Here is a 17,271-nt window from a genome sequence, read left to right on the forward strand (position 1 = left end):
GACCACAACACAGAAGAGCAAAACATGGCTAGAGTGGGATACGCAACTGGCAGAGGCCGGCTCTGTGCCTGGATGATGGGGACTGGGAGCTCGGCAGATCCAGCAGAGGGTCAACGGACAAATGCACACAGCAGAGAGGGGTGAGTGGGCGGGACCCAGGGACACCATGCAGCACTGTTGTCCTTGGAAGTAATTCACAGACAGTGCCAAGAACAGATGGTTGTTACTTCCGAAGTCTTCCAAGTACTTTTTTCCAGTACTGAAAGAAAGCCCTAGAGATAGAAAGGGCATGGGTAGGAGCTGGGCAGGTCATGGCTGGTGTGACCCTGCATTAGTCACCTCACTGTTCGTTCTGGGCTCATGAATGAAGACATGGGGAGGGCCCACGGCTAGATGTTTAAGGTCTCTACTGGTTCTAAAGTTAATTCACAAAGAGATAATCTTGCAACTGTCAGCTACTTTCAGATATAAATAAATGTCATGCAAGATATAAGTAAATTTTCTAAATATTTTTCTGCTCTTAGTTTATAAGGAGAATGTGAGTTGGGTTAAAGTCCTCTTGAGGTACTTAACTCTGAAATCATAAAACAAATGAAGGCAAAAATGTTAACACTGGGGAATCTGGGTAAAGGGCAATTCTTTGTACTATTCTTGCAACTTTTCTGTAAGTTTGAAATTATTCCAAAAAAAAGTTGCCGAATAGTTCCCTTTCTTGCCTTATTTACTAACATACTATCAGTGACGTACTCTCACATGACCCTGTAAGTGGTCACACTGTCCCTAGGTGTGGACCTGAACATGAATCAATTCAAGTGCTGAGTGGGGACACCAACCTTCCTGCCCTCCAGCGGGTGAGGTCCAGCACAGCCGTGTAGAGCACATCCACCAGACCCAGGGTCTTCTCGGGATCCAGGCTTCTCTGCAGCAGGGACATAGTAGCGGGGTCTTCTTTCAGGCACCTAGGCATGAACCGGGCTGCGTGAGTCTGGGCTGCACTTGTCCGCAAAGGGGTTTCAAGCAGGCCTTATACAAAAGGCCACACCTTTTGGTACCAAATAAAAATTTGGTAATTATAAGAACATTGAGAGGATGACAGGGCTAACACTTGTACTTGTTGCTCCACAAAAGGAGGAGGAAGCAATAGGGCTTGGGGTCTCCATAGATTTCTAACTGTCTAGAGTCTGTTTAGTAGAAGAAAAGAGTTCGGTGGAGGGTTTGCCTTCCAAGGGCCCTAATGCCCTCTCACTGTCCAAGGCTGGCTTCGGCCCTATTTTCCTCTCTACCCTGCTGAGGTTCTGTGCTCTGGGACAGTATGTGCTCCTTTACAAACCTTTTATATAACGTCCCACCCCTCCCTCCTGCTACAGCACTTCACACCTGTACCTAAGAAACCAAGGGTCAGTGGAGGGAAAAAATCTGTCTGCCAGCCTGGCAAACTTCAGATAAACAATAAACATGGTTTTCCCGTAAATTAATTTTTTCCCTTTCCAAGATGACTGTTTTACCTTCCCCCTCCTCAAAGCTCTGCTATCCCTACCATCTCCCATTCTTTGCTATCTCAACTCTCACTTAATTGAGAAAACACATAAGCAGATGAGATCTATTTCAACCACCCTCACCACTAATCCCACCAGTTCACCAGTGTCTGTGCCCACACACCCTGCCTGCCCTGCTGTCAGAGCACAAGACCTGCTCTTGCCACGGGCTGACCCTCCACCTGAGCACCACATGCGCCATACAGCCTTGCTTTTTTCCCAAGGACCTCACTCGAGTAATCACCCCGTTTCTCCCCTGTGATATTCCCTTTGGCAAACAAACCAGCATTGCCAACCACCTGCTCTTAGCCCCACATCCACTCCAGATACTGCCCCACTTCTCTGCTCCCCATTTTAACAAAATCACAGTCTCCTCCTCTTCCTTACCTCCTATTCTCCTTTCATCACACTCTGACCAGGTGTTCATCCCTATAACTCCACTAAAATAGCTTTTATCAGACAACTCAGATCTTGCCACAGTCAAGGGTCAGTTACCTGTCTCCACTTTACTCAGTCTCTCAGCAACATCACGCAATGTCTCCTTCCTCCTGGATCACTGTCTTCTGCAGCCCTGGCGACCCCAACCTTGCTCCATTTTCCTCCTACCTGGCTGGCAGATCCTTCTTGGTCTCGTCCTCCTCCTCCTTCCCCTCCCTCTGCATCGTGGCACGTTCCAGGCTTCGTCCCTTCTTGTAAGAGGACTGCACGTGGTCCTGTGGTTTTATAGACCATCCCTACAATAAAGACTCTCAAGTTGTCCTTGCCAGTCTAGGCCTTTCTCCTGATTGCCACCCTCACATATCTAAATGCACCTTTGACAGCTCTCCCTGCACACCTACCAGGCAGCTCAAAGGGAGCCTGGTCAGTACAACTCTTGATCCCTCTCCTCCCGCCAAAACCACTCTGAATCCTATGACCTCCTCAGTAAGTACGCAGCACAGCTGTCTACCTAAGAGTCATTGCTAGTTTTCCCCACTTCCTACATCCAGTCTATCAGCAAATCCTGCCGGCTCTTCCATAACACAATCCGAATCTAGGCACTTCCACCACCTCTCTCGTTACTGCTCTACTCCAAGACACCACCAGCACCTGCGTCTTAGGACCAGCCTCCCACGTGGTCTCCTTTTCTCCAGTCCTGTCCCTCCAAGGCCCACCCTCCACATAGCAACAGAGCCTCCTGTAGCACAAATCAGAACACACCACTCCCCTGTGCAAAACCCTCCAGTGGCATCCTATCATGACTGAAATAAAATCCAAACCCCTCACCACAGCTCTTTGTGACCTGGCCCTCCTGCCTCTCTGGCCACACCTCTCTTTGCTGTCACCTCTCCTCACCTTGTCTCAGCTATGAGGCCTTCTCACACGCCCTGAATAAGTTGGGTTTGCCCACATCTCAGGACCTTTGCCTGGACTATTCCCCGCTGAGAGCTGCCTCCCACCATTCAGGTCCCCACTGCCCACCCAGGGCACCTCCACCAAAAAGCCTTTTCTGAGAGGTAGAACCAGGAAGATGCTATCTGTCTGTTCCTAGGCTCTCTGGGAGTTAAATGGTGAAATCAACACTTGCAAAGCCATTCTAAGGAGGCAGCAGCACACCCCAACATGTCTTTGGCTTGAGAAGAAATATATCTGTGAGGATGTAAGCCGGCCAGCCTCAGAAACACTGGAAAAAGTGAGCAATAAGGCAAGCTCTGCCAGTGCCCAGTCAGACTCTGGGCTCCTGGGAGAGAATCTTGGCCAGTGGACCTGGCCGAGGTTCATGCACCTGATTCTCTCAGCCTGGAATCGCTGATTACCAGGACACACTTGTTCTATGTTCCCCAGCCAACTTCTACTTGTGATCTGGCTGGTCGCATGTTTGCCCACTAGATGAACATTTTTTGGTCATGCAGAAAGGAGTTCCTGGTGATAACAATAATTTCTCTTTCTAAAAATCAACAAATTGGCATTCTTATTTTATTCATCAGTCTTGAGAGTTGATCAATAAAACCCCCTGAAGAGACTAAATCCATTCTTTTGACAAATCACCCAGACTGGCTTATAACCTTCTACCTGTTCTTAGATAAAATCCAAGTCCCTCAGGGACCCTGCAAGTCCTGGCTTCTATGAATCCCCATCTTCAACACCACCTAGCATAATTCCAGCCATGCCAGCTCATTCCTCAGGCCTTTGCATTTGCTGTTCCTTCTGCCTGGGATGCTTTCCCCATCTGCTCTCTGCATGGCAGGCTCCTCTCAAATGTCACATCCTTAAAGAGACCCTTCATGACTGACCTCCTCATCCAAAATAGCCTCCTCCTGCCATCTCTACCTGTTATTCTCTATCAGATGATGTCACTCTACTCTTATTCCCCTCATACGCTTGCCAGTGCTTGAAGTTAACTCCTATGCTTATTAGCTGTCCCCTCCCCAACCCTATGCCATAACAAAGCCAGCTCTATTAGGGGCAGGGACCCTGTCTGTCTTGCTCATGATTAAATTCCCAGAGCCTAGAACAGTGTCTGTCACATATTAGGTACTCAGTAAATATTTGTTGAAAGAAAGAATGGGTGAATAGCTTAAATATGACAAGTTAAAAAAATCTAAGTAAGGTTTTACTTTCTTTGGGGGAAAAAAATGTTATCTGGCAGCTAGACACTTCGTTTTATTAAAATCAAAGCATATAATAAATTCTTGACTAGTTTTGCTAATAATTTCATTTTTTCCAAAGGTGCAATAAAGCAATCACTTCTTTTTTTTTTTTTTTTTTTTTTTTTGGTTCATGGGCCTCTCACTGCTGTGGCCTCTCCCGCTGCGGAGCACAGGCTCCAGATGCGCAGGCCCAGCGGCCATGGCTCACGGGCCCAGCCGCTCCGCAGTACGTGGGATTCTCCCGGACCGGGGCACGAACCCGTGTCCCCTGCATCGGCAGGCGGACCCTCAACCACTGCGCCACCAGGGAAGCCCAATCACTTCTTTTTGTGTTCTTCTCAACAAGCACATATTCTGTAACTTGAAACAAAAACATAAAACTTTGCATTTTTACCAAAAGTAGCCAGCAGAGGGAGCCTCTCCAAGTAACTGCAGTCTATGAGGTCTTTCAAGGAGGTGCAATGAATTACAAAGGAAATCAATCATACAGGGAGAGTTGTGGAAGTAAACTGCAGGGTTAACCATTTTAGTACTAACTGTTTATATTCACCCAATTATCCAAGAGTTGAAAATGTTTTCTTTTTTTTTTTTTAAGAAGATGTTGGGGGTAGGAGTTTATTAATTAATTTATTTATTTTTGCTGTGTTGGGTCTTCGTTTCTGTGTGAGGGCTTTCTCTAGTTGTGGCAAGCGGAGGCCACTCTTCATTGCGGTGCGCGGGCCTCCCACTATCACGGCCTCTCTTGTTGTGGAGCACAGGCTCCAGACGCGCAGGCTCAGCAGTTGTGGCTCACGGGCCCAGCTGCTCTGCGGCATGTGGGATCTTCCCACACCAGGGCTCGAACCCATGTCCCCTGCATTAGCAGGCAGATTCTCAACCACTGCGCCGCCAGGGAAGCCCGAAAATGTTTTCTTTAAAATGAGAATCCTGGTTAAGTTTAATATTCTTCAATAAGAACGTGAATTAGAAAATAAATTAAGAATTCAGGAACACAAAAATCTTACAAAAAAGTGAGCTTTTAATCTACTGCTTGGGGAATTCCCCGGCAGTCAGTGGTTAGGACTCCACGCTCTCACTACCGAGGGCCTGGCCTGGGAACTAAGATCTTACAAGGTACACGGCACAGCCAAAAAAAAAAAACACAACTACTGTTTGACAGGAATGAAGATATGTATATAAATTAACATTATGCCATATTAATAATCAAATTTAGAAACTTGGGGAAGAAACTCATAAAAGGGAGATTTGGGGACATGAAGTAAACTGCCAACCCTTACTTGATATATATCAACAAATTCTAAAACTTTCGGCAGAATCTCCACTGGACCCCCCCCCTCACATTTCAAGAAGAAATGAGTTAAATACAATTCGAATGTATTACCCAGCTACCACTTTAGTCCACATGGGCACCAATAGTGCCACTGTTCCTTACTAACTCTATCTCTTCCTACCTAAATGCTTTATACATTTTCTATACAGTTAAATATTCATTCTGATCATAATTTTAATTGCAAAAGTCTTGCAATATAGGCTTAATTTTTCTTGTTTACTAGTAAAGCTGTGATGCCGATCCTTCATCTGAATCTGTGTGCGCATCACATGGCTAAATCCCTAGAGGTGGAACTGCTGAGGTCAGAGCCCTTATTTTAGGCGTCTGACAAATGAAACTGCCCTCCAGAAAGGCTGTGTGATTTATTCAACAACATCTGTGCCTGTTTTTGTACAGCCTGGCCCAAATCTAGTACTGTTATTCTAAAACAATTCAACAACATGATGGGCAAAATGACATTGTATTGTTTTTCTACTTTGCCTTCCTTTCTTTGTTAGGTGAGGTTACACATGTTCTTCATCTCTTTGTTGACCATGCCTCTTCTGATTTACCTGTCCATGTGCCTTGCCCATTTCTTACTGATCTATAGGAGCTTTTTTTTTTTTTTTTGTGGTACGCAGGCCTCTCACTGTTGTGGCCTCTCCCGTTGCGGAGCACAGGCTCCGGACCCGCAGGCCCAGCGGCCATGGCTCACGGGCCTAGCCACTCCGCGGCATGTGGGATCTTCCCGGACCAGGACACGAATCCGTGTCCCCTGCATTGGCAGGCGGACTCTCAACCACTGCGCCACCAGGGAAGCCCTCTGTAGGAGCTTTTGTTTGAATAGATTAAGAAGAATACTTTATTATAAGTTTACAAATATAATCAAATAATTAAAAATAAGAACAGCTCAGTCTGCCTACAGATTTGCAGTGACACTGGGTGTGTAATGACATGAGCTCCAGATCAGCAGGGTTGTTGCTGGAAGGAGCAGAAATGGAAGAAGAGAAGAAGTTCTATGTTCTGCACTCAGCTTTAAAGAAATGCTGGGTGACTTAGAGAAAATGATATACTCTGTTCAAAAGCTGTGGACTCAGTAACGCAAAAAGATAATATTGCTCGTTATGACCCGTGAGTATATAACATTTTAGATGCATTACTGGTCAATGAGACTATTTTTCAGACATCTTGGCTTCCTTATCATGTACCGATAATCACGAAACATGGCATTAACATACCTCCACTGACCACAAACCCGCACAAGTAGTAAGACCTTTTGTGTGAGCTAGCGTAGGGTTTGTCCAAAACAATGCAATCTTTTCAAAGATGTGCAAACATCAATCAGAGCTTAGGCTTGTGTTAATGTAAGAGGCACGTTACCATGTGGATGGGACTTGAACCACAATTCTGGAGCCTTCTAAACTGATTTGTGGGGCATAGGCTTCTTTATTTTCAATCTGCGCCGTATCAACCACCACCTAACAGAGAAACAAAAACAAAAATCAGCTTTCAGAGAGGAAAACGGATCATAAACAAATCAAATGCATGAGCCTATCAATGCTGAGTGACTCTGGTCTCTGGTAAGAACTATTCCCCAGCAAGACAGATACTCAGAGGCCAGTCAGGAGCCCCACGGAGACAAAAACAAGTAATAAAGATGACTGAAAACAGTAATACTTCAATAAACAGAAACACATTCGAGGTGCAGGAGGTAGCGACCTCTGCAATCATTTTCAGTACTTCTTCCAAATTGTAAATATGTTAATTAGGAATCACTTTGTTTCTTTTGTTTCATTCCTAAGTATTTTTTCACTTTATGCACTTGAAAGAAGTAAAAATGTCATTAAAAATAAAACCAATGCTTTAGAAAAGCCTATCTGTAATGACTGAATCCAAGCCAGAAGTCGATGAAGCTTTTTGTAAAGACCATTTTATCCTCAACCATCAATAAAAACAAAATTACTTCAGGAAAAATGAAGAACCAACCCTTTTCTCAATGATTTCCTCTTATTTGGAGGAGAGTTTTTATTTTTCATATTTTTTGGTCACGCCGTGCAGCTTGCGGGGCCTCAGTTCCCCGACTAGGGACTGAATCCAGGCCACAGCAGTGAAAGCATGGAGTCCTAACCACTAGACAACCAGGGAACTCCCTGGAGGAGTCTTTAATACTACACAGATGATACAGTATGCTTTGTAATTTAAAGCATCTGACAAAGTGATGAATATATTTTCAAATAACTAAAAGAATTTTAAGAAAATAGTCATAAAACACTTTAAAACCAAATCTGTAACAGTTCAGAAAAGGCAAAGCCATGCAGAGTTGCTTATTAGGATTCCAAATTCAGCCTCTAATGGAGTTGATTTCCATGGCTGTAAAGAGAGTTCTCACAGCTGGTCTGCAATGTCCTTTGGAAAAGACTTCCTGTCCAAGTAATAGCCATTGTTGCAACAGGCAGGTGTTTCCTCTCTCCTCCCATCCCCAGAACAATAATCTAAAGGTTCTTTATCAGTCACAAACAACGGTGCCCTGGGATCAAGGCGGAGGGAATTAGGAAGAAGTTTTTGCTCTCTGAATAACATGGGACTTTTTTTTAAACGATGTTTTCTCCAAATAGCCTTTTGGGGACTTCCCTGGTGGCCCAGTGGTTAAGACTCTGTGCTCCCAATGCAGGGGGCCTGGGTTCAATCTCTGGTCAGGGAACTAGGATCCCCCATGCATGCTGCAACTAAGAGTCTGAATGTCTCAACTAAGGATCCTGCATGTGGCAACTAAGACTTGGCACAGCCAAATAAATAAAAATTTTAAAAACTAAGCTAAAATCTTTTTTTTTTTTTTTAAGCTAAAATCTTAAAAACAAACAAAAAAAAGCCTTTGGGTCCTCCTGCCTTATTTTACACACTCCTTTCTGGAGAGCATATCGCCATGGTTCTCCTAGTTTCAGCTAAAATGATCTTTGGGAGCCTCCATACTTCAGCAGGGGGTCTCCAGTTTACTCTTTTTCTTAGGGGTTCCTATACTAAGGAACAGATCTTAAGTGAAACGTAACTCACCACTGTGGACAGGCCCCCACCTGGCCCTCTACAAGGCAGTACCACCCTGAGCTGGGCCACCTGAGCATGCACTCACACCAAACAAAAGGACTGCATCCTCCCAACAGCTTCTTTTATGAATAAAGTAGGAATTAGAGTAAGAAACAGTTCTTTAATTTTCTAAATCTCTAATTAGCTTCCTTTAATCTCTGAAATGCTATAACTCTTCAAAAAGCAGTCATTTAATTCTAGAAAGTGGGATAAGAACATAAGGTATACGGGTCAAAGGTACCTAACAAAAACCTAGATGTTGATTTCCTGACCCCACCCAACTTTGGCAAAAGTTATTCTTCTCACCAGAGGTGAAAAGACCAAACTTACCTGAGTTGATGTTGTTATTTTATTGCATAAACAGAGAACTGGGATACAAAGTGACTGCATGGGGGCACTACTTACACCACTGGAGGAGGTGATACTTGAGCTGACATCAGGAAAATGAGAATGAGTGAGTCACATGAAGATCTGAGAGGAGTATTCTCAGGAAAAAGGAGCATCAGGGGCAAGGGCCTGAGACAGGAAGAAGCTTCGTGTGTTTGAGCAACAGAAAGACATCCACTGTGGCTCCAGAGTAATCAGGCCAGGTGAAGGGTCCTATCAAATCGTTACTAATGTAATGGTTTCCTTACATTCAGGAAAGCCTGAGACATCATTTTGCAACTAGGTACCCTGCTAATACATATTATCAATCTATTAAAGAAAAAAAAAGAATTTTTAATGCTGTTCTTCCTTTACCTTTTCTATCTGGTCTAAAACCTGCAGCAAGCAAAGTGCTTTTTAAATTCTCCAATGTTTCGCACATGTGCCCACACCACAACCTCACATGCCTGAAACGTCCTTCTCTATTCTCTCCCCCATCCATCACATGTGCTCACTCACCAGTCCAGCTTGGCCAAACAGCAGCTGCACGGCGGTCTTGCAGGCACCCCGCCACGTGGATGGGCACACCTGGTTCAGGACTTCAGTCACAGGAAAATCGTCCCTGGGTGTGATTCCATTATAGCAGCCTGCCTCCTTGATCAGCTGTAACATTGTATGCTACAGATTGATAAAAAGAGAGTTCGCACCTCAAAATAAAGCCATACCAGGTTCTAAGACTTGTAGAAATGCATTTACAGGTACACAATAGTCCTCAAGAAAAGAGCATTTTACATACTCCCATATCATGTCATTTTAATTTCTTAAGTAATTATTGTTAATTACCTTCAAAGATTTTTCTCAGCCCTGTAGCGTGACTGGCTAGATATGAATACATGTGCGTTAATACACATATGTGATTTCTATTCTAGCACAAAATACAGCATTATTTAGCAATGTGCTAACGCAAACGGGTTAAGGAATTTTGAAATTCTGAATAAGGAAACAAAATCATCTAGCAAAAGTAAATACCAAAGAAAACCTCATCTTTATTTTGGATGAACAAGTGGTCAGGTATGCAGACTCTGGAAACAGACTGTATAAGCTCCAATTCCAGTCTACAACTTTCTAGCTGTGTGGCCTTGGACCTCAGTTCCTCTATCTGTCAAATGGGGAAAAGGGCAGTACCCACTTCATGGGTGAGCATTAACTAGACAATGCATGGGAAGCATTTGACACAATGCCTGGCACACATGATGCTCTGCAAATAGTCCTAATTACTTCAGTATTATGACAATATTTCTCCTCTTATTTAATTTATGAAAGTCCACTGAAACATTAATCATAAACAGCATTTTATAGTGTACTTTCAAAACCCTGTATTTTACACATTTTAAACAAAATTATGAATAAAACTAACTTGGCAAATGTCTCATTAAAAAAGTCACCCTAGGGGCTTCCCTGGTGGCCCAGTGGTTGAGGGTCCGTCTGCTGATGCAGGGGACACGGGTTTGTGCCCTGGTCTGGGAAGACCCCACGTGCCGCGGAGCGGCTGGGCCCGTGAGCCATGGCCACTGAGCCTGCGCGTCCGGAGCCTGTGCTCCGCAACGGGAGAGGCCTCAACAGTGAGAGGCCCGCGTACCACAAAAAAAAAAAAAGCCACCCTAGGAGCTTCTGATTTGGTGAACACATGGAGGTGCTGGGACAGCAGTGACTGGAGAGAACATGGAACCTCCAAGCCCCTTCCCCATGCCTTGCCCTAGGCATCTCTTCCGTCTGGCTGTTCCCGAGTTACGTCCTCTCATAATAAACTGGTGATCCGGAACTCTCCCAACAAGTTGGGATTCACAGCATCAATGTACTCAGATCAAGATACTGTAAGGAGAGTATGCTGAGGCAGACATAGCACATTATTGAAGAAGTTCAGTTATGGCCGTATAACTATAAAATGGTCACAGCCACTGCCTTAAATGCCAAAGTTTCCTTGGACCCTCTCCACACACTTCCTGGATCCCCCGGCCTCTCTTCTGGCTCCAGCGACCATCTGCCTCTGAGGACCCTGGCCCTGATCCCACTTTGGGGCTCCAGACCCATACATCCAATTGCCTGCTGAACAGCTCCGCTTGGACATTTCAAAAGCAACCTTAAAATCACGTCCAAAAATATATTTTATGACGACTATCCCCGAGCCTCAATAAACAGCACCAAAGCAGCTGTCCAAGCCAGAAACCTGGGCCTCATCTCCTTTCCCCTCCCTCTCACAGCTAGTTAATCACTGAGTCCTGCTTATTATAACCTCTAGATTGCTCGTGAACGCTTCCACTCGCCTCCCATTATCACTTGATGGGGCCATGGCCAAAACCCTTCAGTGCTGCTCCCCTCCCAGCCACAGTCCATCCTGAAGTCAGGGGGATCTTTCCGAAATGCAAACCTCATTACGCGACCTGTCTTGGTGGGATGCCAGCCACCTGGGGATGGAGCCCAGCCCTCACACTGAGGGTTTTCTGGCCTCTCCGGGCTGCTTTTCCAGCCCTGGCTCCTACCATGTCTCCCCTTGTTCTAGACGGTGGCCCTCAGGTCTGACTACATATTAGAATCCCCTGGACAACTTTTACAAAATACCAGAGCCCAAGCCTTACTTCAGGACAATTAAATCCGAATCTCATTAGTGACTGTCCTGGATGGCCAGGGGGGCCCCAGCTACAGCTCTAAGGAAGATTTTCAGCTCTTGGGATGGGCTCTCACTTCCTGGCCATCTCACAGCCTCAGCCCCACCTCCATACTTATTATTCAGGTCATTCTCTGCTTAAAGTCCTCTTCTCAAGAGTCACATCTCTTAATCCTCCAGGTGAGGCCCCCTTGTTCTGTGTTCCTATCACAACCTAGTGGGCTGTCAAATCTCCTAGCCTGGCACCAATGGATGCTCAATAAAGACTTACCAAATGGAGAAAAAAAAAACAACAAAAGTCCCCTACTCTGCTTTTAGACACCAGTTTACTGAGGAAGGTCAATGCCTCCCGTCTTCACTTAAGTTTTGCTTTTTAGTCTTGATTCTTTACAAGCCCTCAGGTTTCCTTAAGAACTCTGTTTTCAAGTTCACACCCGGTTGCTGGAACCCCAAGGAAAGCTACCGTCTTAAGTTTCAGATTGTCGGCGGCCGACTCGTTGAAGGAGACACCCTTCAGGAAGTTCGATCCTATCTGCACGGGGACGGTGGGAAGCTCACACTGCATGGGCTGCGGCGGGGTCTGCCTCCGCCCTGTCTGCTGTGCTTCTGCCTCGCTGCAGCAGCCCTGGAAAAGGGTTGGATAGGAGAAGAGAGGTGACCCACAGCTCACCTCTCAAGACATTTGCCTCAGGTGGATGGCATGAATGCCACACCACAGCTCCCAGGAGCTACCAGAAAGAAAAGTGTACCTGCAAACTCGCTTCAATTGCCTTTGGATTCAGGTGGAAACCGGCTTTCATTGCATATTCACAGTGACCTAAGCTTTCCAGAGCTATTTTATATGCCTGCAAAGAAATTGTTTTCAAGAATGAAGATTACATAGCAGATTATAAACTCACTAGGTTCAATGAAAACAGAAATTTTAAATTTCTATAGTTATTAAAAGCCATGAGGCGAACTACCATCTTATTACTCTTTCCAATTGGTTCAGCATCATGACTTTAACTCCCTCCCTTGTTTTCATCCCTTAGATATTAATGTGCCGGTTCTGAAAAACGTACTTGCAGAGCACTGTCAATCTTTATGTTCAGTTCTTTTAGCTGGTGCTCAGGAATTGCTGCACTTTGAGAACAGAAGAGCTGTTGAACTTCAATTCCTGCCAGGCGGCCATCACAGCCTCTTTCTCTTAGTCTAGATGTTGCCTGCAACAGAAATGGTGACTGGTAGGTAAAAGAGGATTTTACAGATACTAGCAAAATTAAAAAACCAGAAAACAACTATAGTAAAGCTAGAAACTATCTAAGAATTAGATATAAACCAGACATTCCGGATCGCCTGTATTACGAAGTGAGCAAGCAGCCAGAAGTTCTGAAAGACTGAATCAAGCATTGAAGAGAAAGCAAACCTGACAATAGAACTGCCTTATTTAAGAAACCCCTGGGAATTCCCTGGCGGTCCAGTGGTTAGGACTCCGCACTCTCACTGCTGAGGGCCTGGATTCAATCCCTGGTCAGGGAACTAAGATCCCACAAACCATGCGGTATGACCAAAAAAAAGAAACCCTGGAAAAAAGACTTACCTACCTGTTATTTATTTTATATCTACATTACATATAAATTACATACACATTAAAAACATTCACATTTTAAATTTCCCTGCTTTAAAAAGACAGATACCCTAGTATATTGGCCCTTGGAGTTTCCAGAATTAAACAATATATATATGGTTGGGTGGTCCTATACACCAAAGTAAAAAACCTCACCAATAGGAAAAGAATAGGAAAAAACCATACACTGCAACATTAAAGGAAAAACAGAACTTTTGAAATCTGCACAGAAAAATGAAATACTTATTGTTTAGTTACTAAATATGTTTATGAAGAGTACATAAGAAAAACAAGAAGAAATTAATCTGTGTCTTGTGATGAAATGTTATCTATACATATGGGTCAGGACTAGAGAATACAGAAAAATATATATTTGATTTACTAGATGGAAGGAAGGATTCAGGATGAACTGTCTTTCAATTTTTCAATGTCTGTTTTTATTGCAATAACATTTGTGCAACAAATAACATTTTTTAACAGTTAATTTTTGTTCTTCTAGGCCAAGGTAGGAGTTGTAATATTTACCAAAATTGCAGGACTAAAGGAAGTTAACTAGCAGCTATAATGCCATACATTTCCAAAGCTCCACAAATTCTGTATGAATACCAACCATTCCCTGAACCCTAACAGTCACACAGTTTAAAACCATTTGACTCTCTTTCTAGAACTCTTCCATTTAGTCAAATATGTAGCCCACAAGGTCTTATGTTAGGTGTCTCTGGATAGACAGTGGAGCACAAAACCTGGTCCCTACCATCTTGGAGCTGACAGCTTCATGGGTCGAAAAGGCAAACAAATAAAACATTTAAAAAATAAAAAATGGAGAAAAACATCCCAAGGGAAATAGAAAACTGTAACAGGGAGCGCCCAAGAAACTGAGAAATCACCATTTAGGCTGAGTTTAAGGCAGAGGAGGCAGTAAACAGAAGTGTGGGGTGGGGGTAGGACAGGCAGAGATGTCAGCAAAGGAACTAGAACCCAGTGAGCAGGGGAGAGTGGCCACAGATGAGGCTGGTGAGGAGGCAGGGGCCAGACTATGTGGGACTAGGCAGGTCATGGGGATGGGTACACACTTTACCCTAAGGAAATGGAGAGACATGAAGGACGGCAAGACAGAAAGGGGAGAAGCAAGTCCAGCCACTGAAGCTGTCAGGGGAGAGCAATGATTCCCTGAACTACGTTAGTGATAGTGGACACAGAAAGAAAGGGACAGATTTGCAGTCATATTTTGGAGGTAGGATATGCAGGGCTTTCTTAGGGATTGGATGTAGATGTGACAGAAAAGCTGGAGGATAAATCTCAGGTTTCTTGCACAAAGGACCCAGTGTGGGATGGCACTACATGCTAGCACAGGGAAGATTTGAGGAGGAACAGTGTGTGCAGAAAGGCTAAGGGCTGAGCCATCTGAAGACCTGAGGAGGGCAGCAGCTGAATATAGGGGCCTGAGCCCACGGGGGAAGTGAACCGGGCACACACATTTGTGTGCTTGTGGCCCCAGCCCACCAGCAGTTTTTAAAGTTCCAAGACTAGACGGAGACCCTCTAGGGGAGAGGGCACGTAGAACTGAGCCTTGAGAAACTCATATTCATAAGTTATGTTGAAGAGAAGCTAGCAAAGTGGATGGAGAGGCTAGCCCAAGAGCTAAGAGGGTACCTAAGAAGACCTGGTTCTCCACAAGGAGAGAGGATTTCCAGGGCTCATGTCGCTGTGAGCTGCTGAATGGAGTCATCGGGATCCTTGGATTTCTGCCAATTATCTTTGGCAACATGGAAGGCACCAATGACCTTGACAAGACAAGGTATGTTCTTGTGTAGGTGTGGAAGCCAGATTTTAGTGAACTGAATGATACCATTTATATAAAGTTTCATATTGTGCAAAACAATATATTTATGGATACATACATATAGAATAAAAATATAAAAATATGCATAGGAATCACAAACTCCAAAATCAAAAGAGGTTATCTCTAGAGAGAAAGGAATATGAATAAGATAGTGGAGAAATACAAAGGGAATTCAAGTGCATTTGTAATAATATTTTCCTGTTAAAAATAAAAGGTATGAGGGCTTCCCTGGTGGCGCAGTGGTTAAGAATCCGCCTGCCAATGCAGGGGACACAGGTTCGAGCCCTGGTCCAGGAAGATCCCACATGCCGCGGAGCAACTAAGCCCATGCGCCAGAACTACTGCGCCTGCGCTCTAGAGCCCGCGAGCCACAACTACCGAAGCCCACAAGCCACAACTACTGAAGCCCGCGCGCCTAGAGCCCATGCTCCGCAACAAGAGAAGCCCCCGCACTGCAAGGAAGAGTAGCCCCAGCTCGCCACAACTAGAGAAAGCCCACGCGCAGCAACGAAGACCCAACGCAGCCAAAAATGATAAATAAATAGAATAAATAAATTTATTAAAAAATAAAAAAAATAAAATGCCAACAAGAAATGTGTCATCGCCTACTACATCCCCACCTAGCTACCTGGCTGACCACTTACCCTCCGTATACCCTCCAGCCTCTTCTCCCTGGTCCCTCTTCCTAGAAGCTTTGCTGCAATTCTTGTCAGAGGCCAGGCCCTTCCCCTGGGCTCCTGCACACCTCCATCACGGCCCCTCAAATCTGTTTTGAAAGACTTTTCTCCTAGGAGGCTGTGAGTGGAGGCTACTACCTCAGTGCCTGCACAGGCCTGGCATGAAGTGGGCATTTACAAAGATATTCACTGTTAAATGAATGAACAAGCTAATGACAGCAGGTGAAAACTCACACTTCTACATAAAATGGCTCTTTTAAGAACCAACAGGTAAAGGCCCTCTGGAGCCTCTGCTATCTGAACAAAGGGCACCAATCTCCCCAAAGTCAGGGTTACCTCAGCAGCCCCCCGCCAGGACCGCACAGCATCCTCCAGTTCTGGGGTGTGGCCCATGCCAGATAAGCTGCCGCCACTGCTGCTGTTCTTTTTTTCTGGCACAACAACCTCGGCAAAGCAAGAGTGAGCCACTGGCTGGACCTTCTGCAACGCCTGGGTCAAAAACTGGAAATGGACCTGCACCACTGTCAAGAAGCATCGCCCCAACACCTGTGAAAACAAGAGAGCCAAGGATTTTAAGGCTGTGGGTTGCTACTGCATGACCACAATCAATTCTCAACTATCAATTTGAGTAGAGGTAACAATTAAGTGGAAATCTGAAATCATATGAAGTTAAAAAGTCACCATGCTTTAGAAGTATCAGCCTTTGTTCTCACGTTTGGACCTGGGTGGCCTGAAACCTAGAAATCAAGATGTCTGAACCAAATAGCAAGCCCCAAGGTTCGAATGGGCCTTCCCCTTCCCATCTAGCCTCCCTCCACTCCTGTTCTCCACTCCCCTCATCTGGACTCTGGCTCACACCAACCCTGGTTGTCTTTGAGCTCCTGCTGAACCAGAGCAACCCACAATTCCAATTCTGTCCACACAGTATTCAGAGGGCAGAGTAAAAGCCAGGTGATTAAAAATCCAAAAGGTCAGTTTGACTGTAAGAAGACATTCCATTGGAAATGGAATCCAAAGATACAGGTTATTTTGGTAACAGTGTTATTAACATAGTTATTACATAGTTATTAACATAGCTGTATGTCATATTTCCAGTCTTACAAAACAAAGCTCACAGATCTGTCTTCTAGGAGTCAACAAAACATACTGATAAGTCCATTTGTCAGAACAGTAGAAACCCACTCACCTGATATGTATTAGTAGTTGGTTGGTTGATGCAGTAGTCCATTAAAGTAGAAAATTCATTTAAAAAACTACCATATACATGCTATGTTAATATATACTATTAGTATGTAATTATAATATATGTACTAAAAATATACTACATACCATAAACATTTTAAGATACAAATGTGCCTTTATCTGCCAACCTCTGGCATTGGCTAAAGCTGTTCTCTGACATTACTTGTCGTTCCCCGTTTGCTTTCTTGTGTTAACTCCAGCTACAAGGTGTTCTCTATGATTTCCTACTTCTTTTTTCTTTAAAAGACAGCAAGAATTTGCTGCTTGCAAAGCAACTTGAGCAGACACTTTCCAGATTATTGACATGTCCCCCTAAT

The 17,271-nt window shown here is 44.5% G+C and overlaps 1 protein-coding gene across 6 annotated transcripts in view; it reads right to left on the reverse strand.

Annotated features, from left to right (window-relative positions):
- GARRE1 (granule associated Rac and RHOG effector 1) overlaps positions 1-17,271 on the reverse strand; it is a 79,441-nt gene that overhangs the window by 11,165 nt on the left and 51,005 nt on the right. For all 6 annotated transcript variants that reach the window (XM_060132498.1, XM_060132499.1, XM_060132500.1 and 3 more), the window contains 7 exons: positions 16,049-16,258; positions 12,648-12,788; positions 12,336-12,431; positions 12,050-12,211; positions 9,441-9,599; positions 6,855-6,952; positions 834-959 (listed from right to left, as the gene is read on the reverse strand). In XM_060132498.1, the coding sequence (XP_059988481.1) occupies positions 834-959; positions 6,855-6,952; positions 9,441-9,599; positions 12,050-12,211; positions 12,336-12,431; positions 12,648-12,788; positions 16,049-16,258 (992 nt within the window). The remainder of the gene's footprint in view (positions 1-833; positions 960-6,854; positions 6,953-9,440; positions 9,600-12,049; positions 12,212-12,335; positions 12,432-12,647; positions 12,789-16,048; positions 16,259-17,271) is intronic.

The sequence above is a fragment of the Lagenorhynchus albirostris genome, chromosome 19 (genome assembly GCF_949774975.1).
Source record: "Lagenorhynchus albirostris chromosome 19, mLagAlb1.1, whole genome shotgun sequence".
NCBI lineage: Eukaryota > Metazoa > Chordata > Mammalia > Artiodactyla > Delphinidae > Lagenorhynchus > Lagenorhynchus albirostris.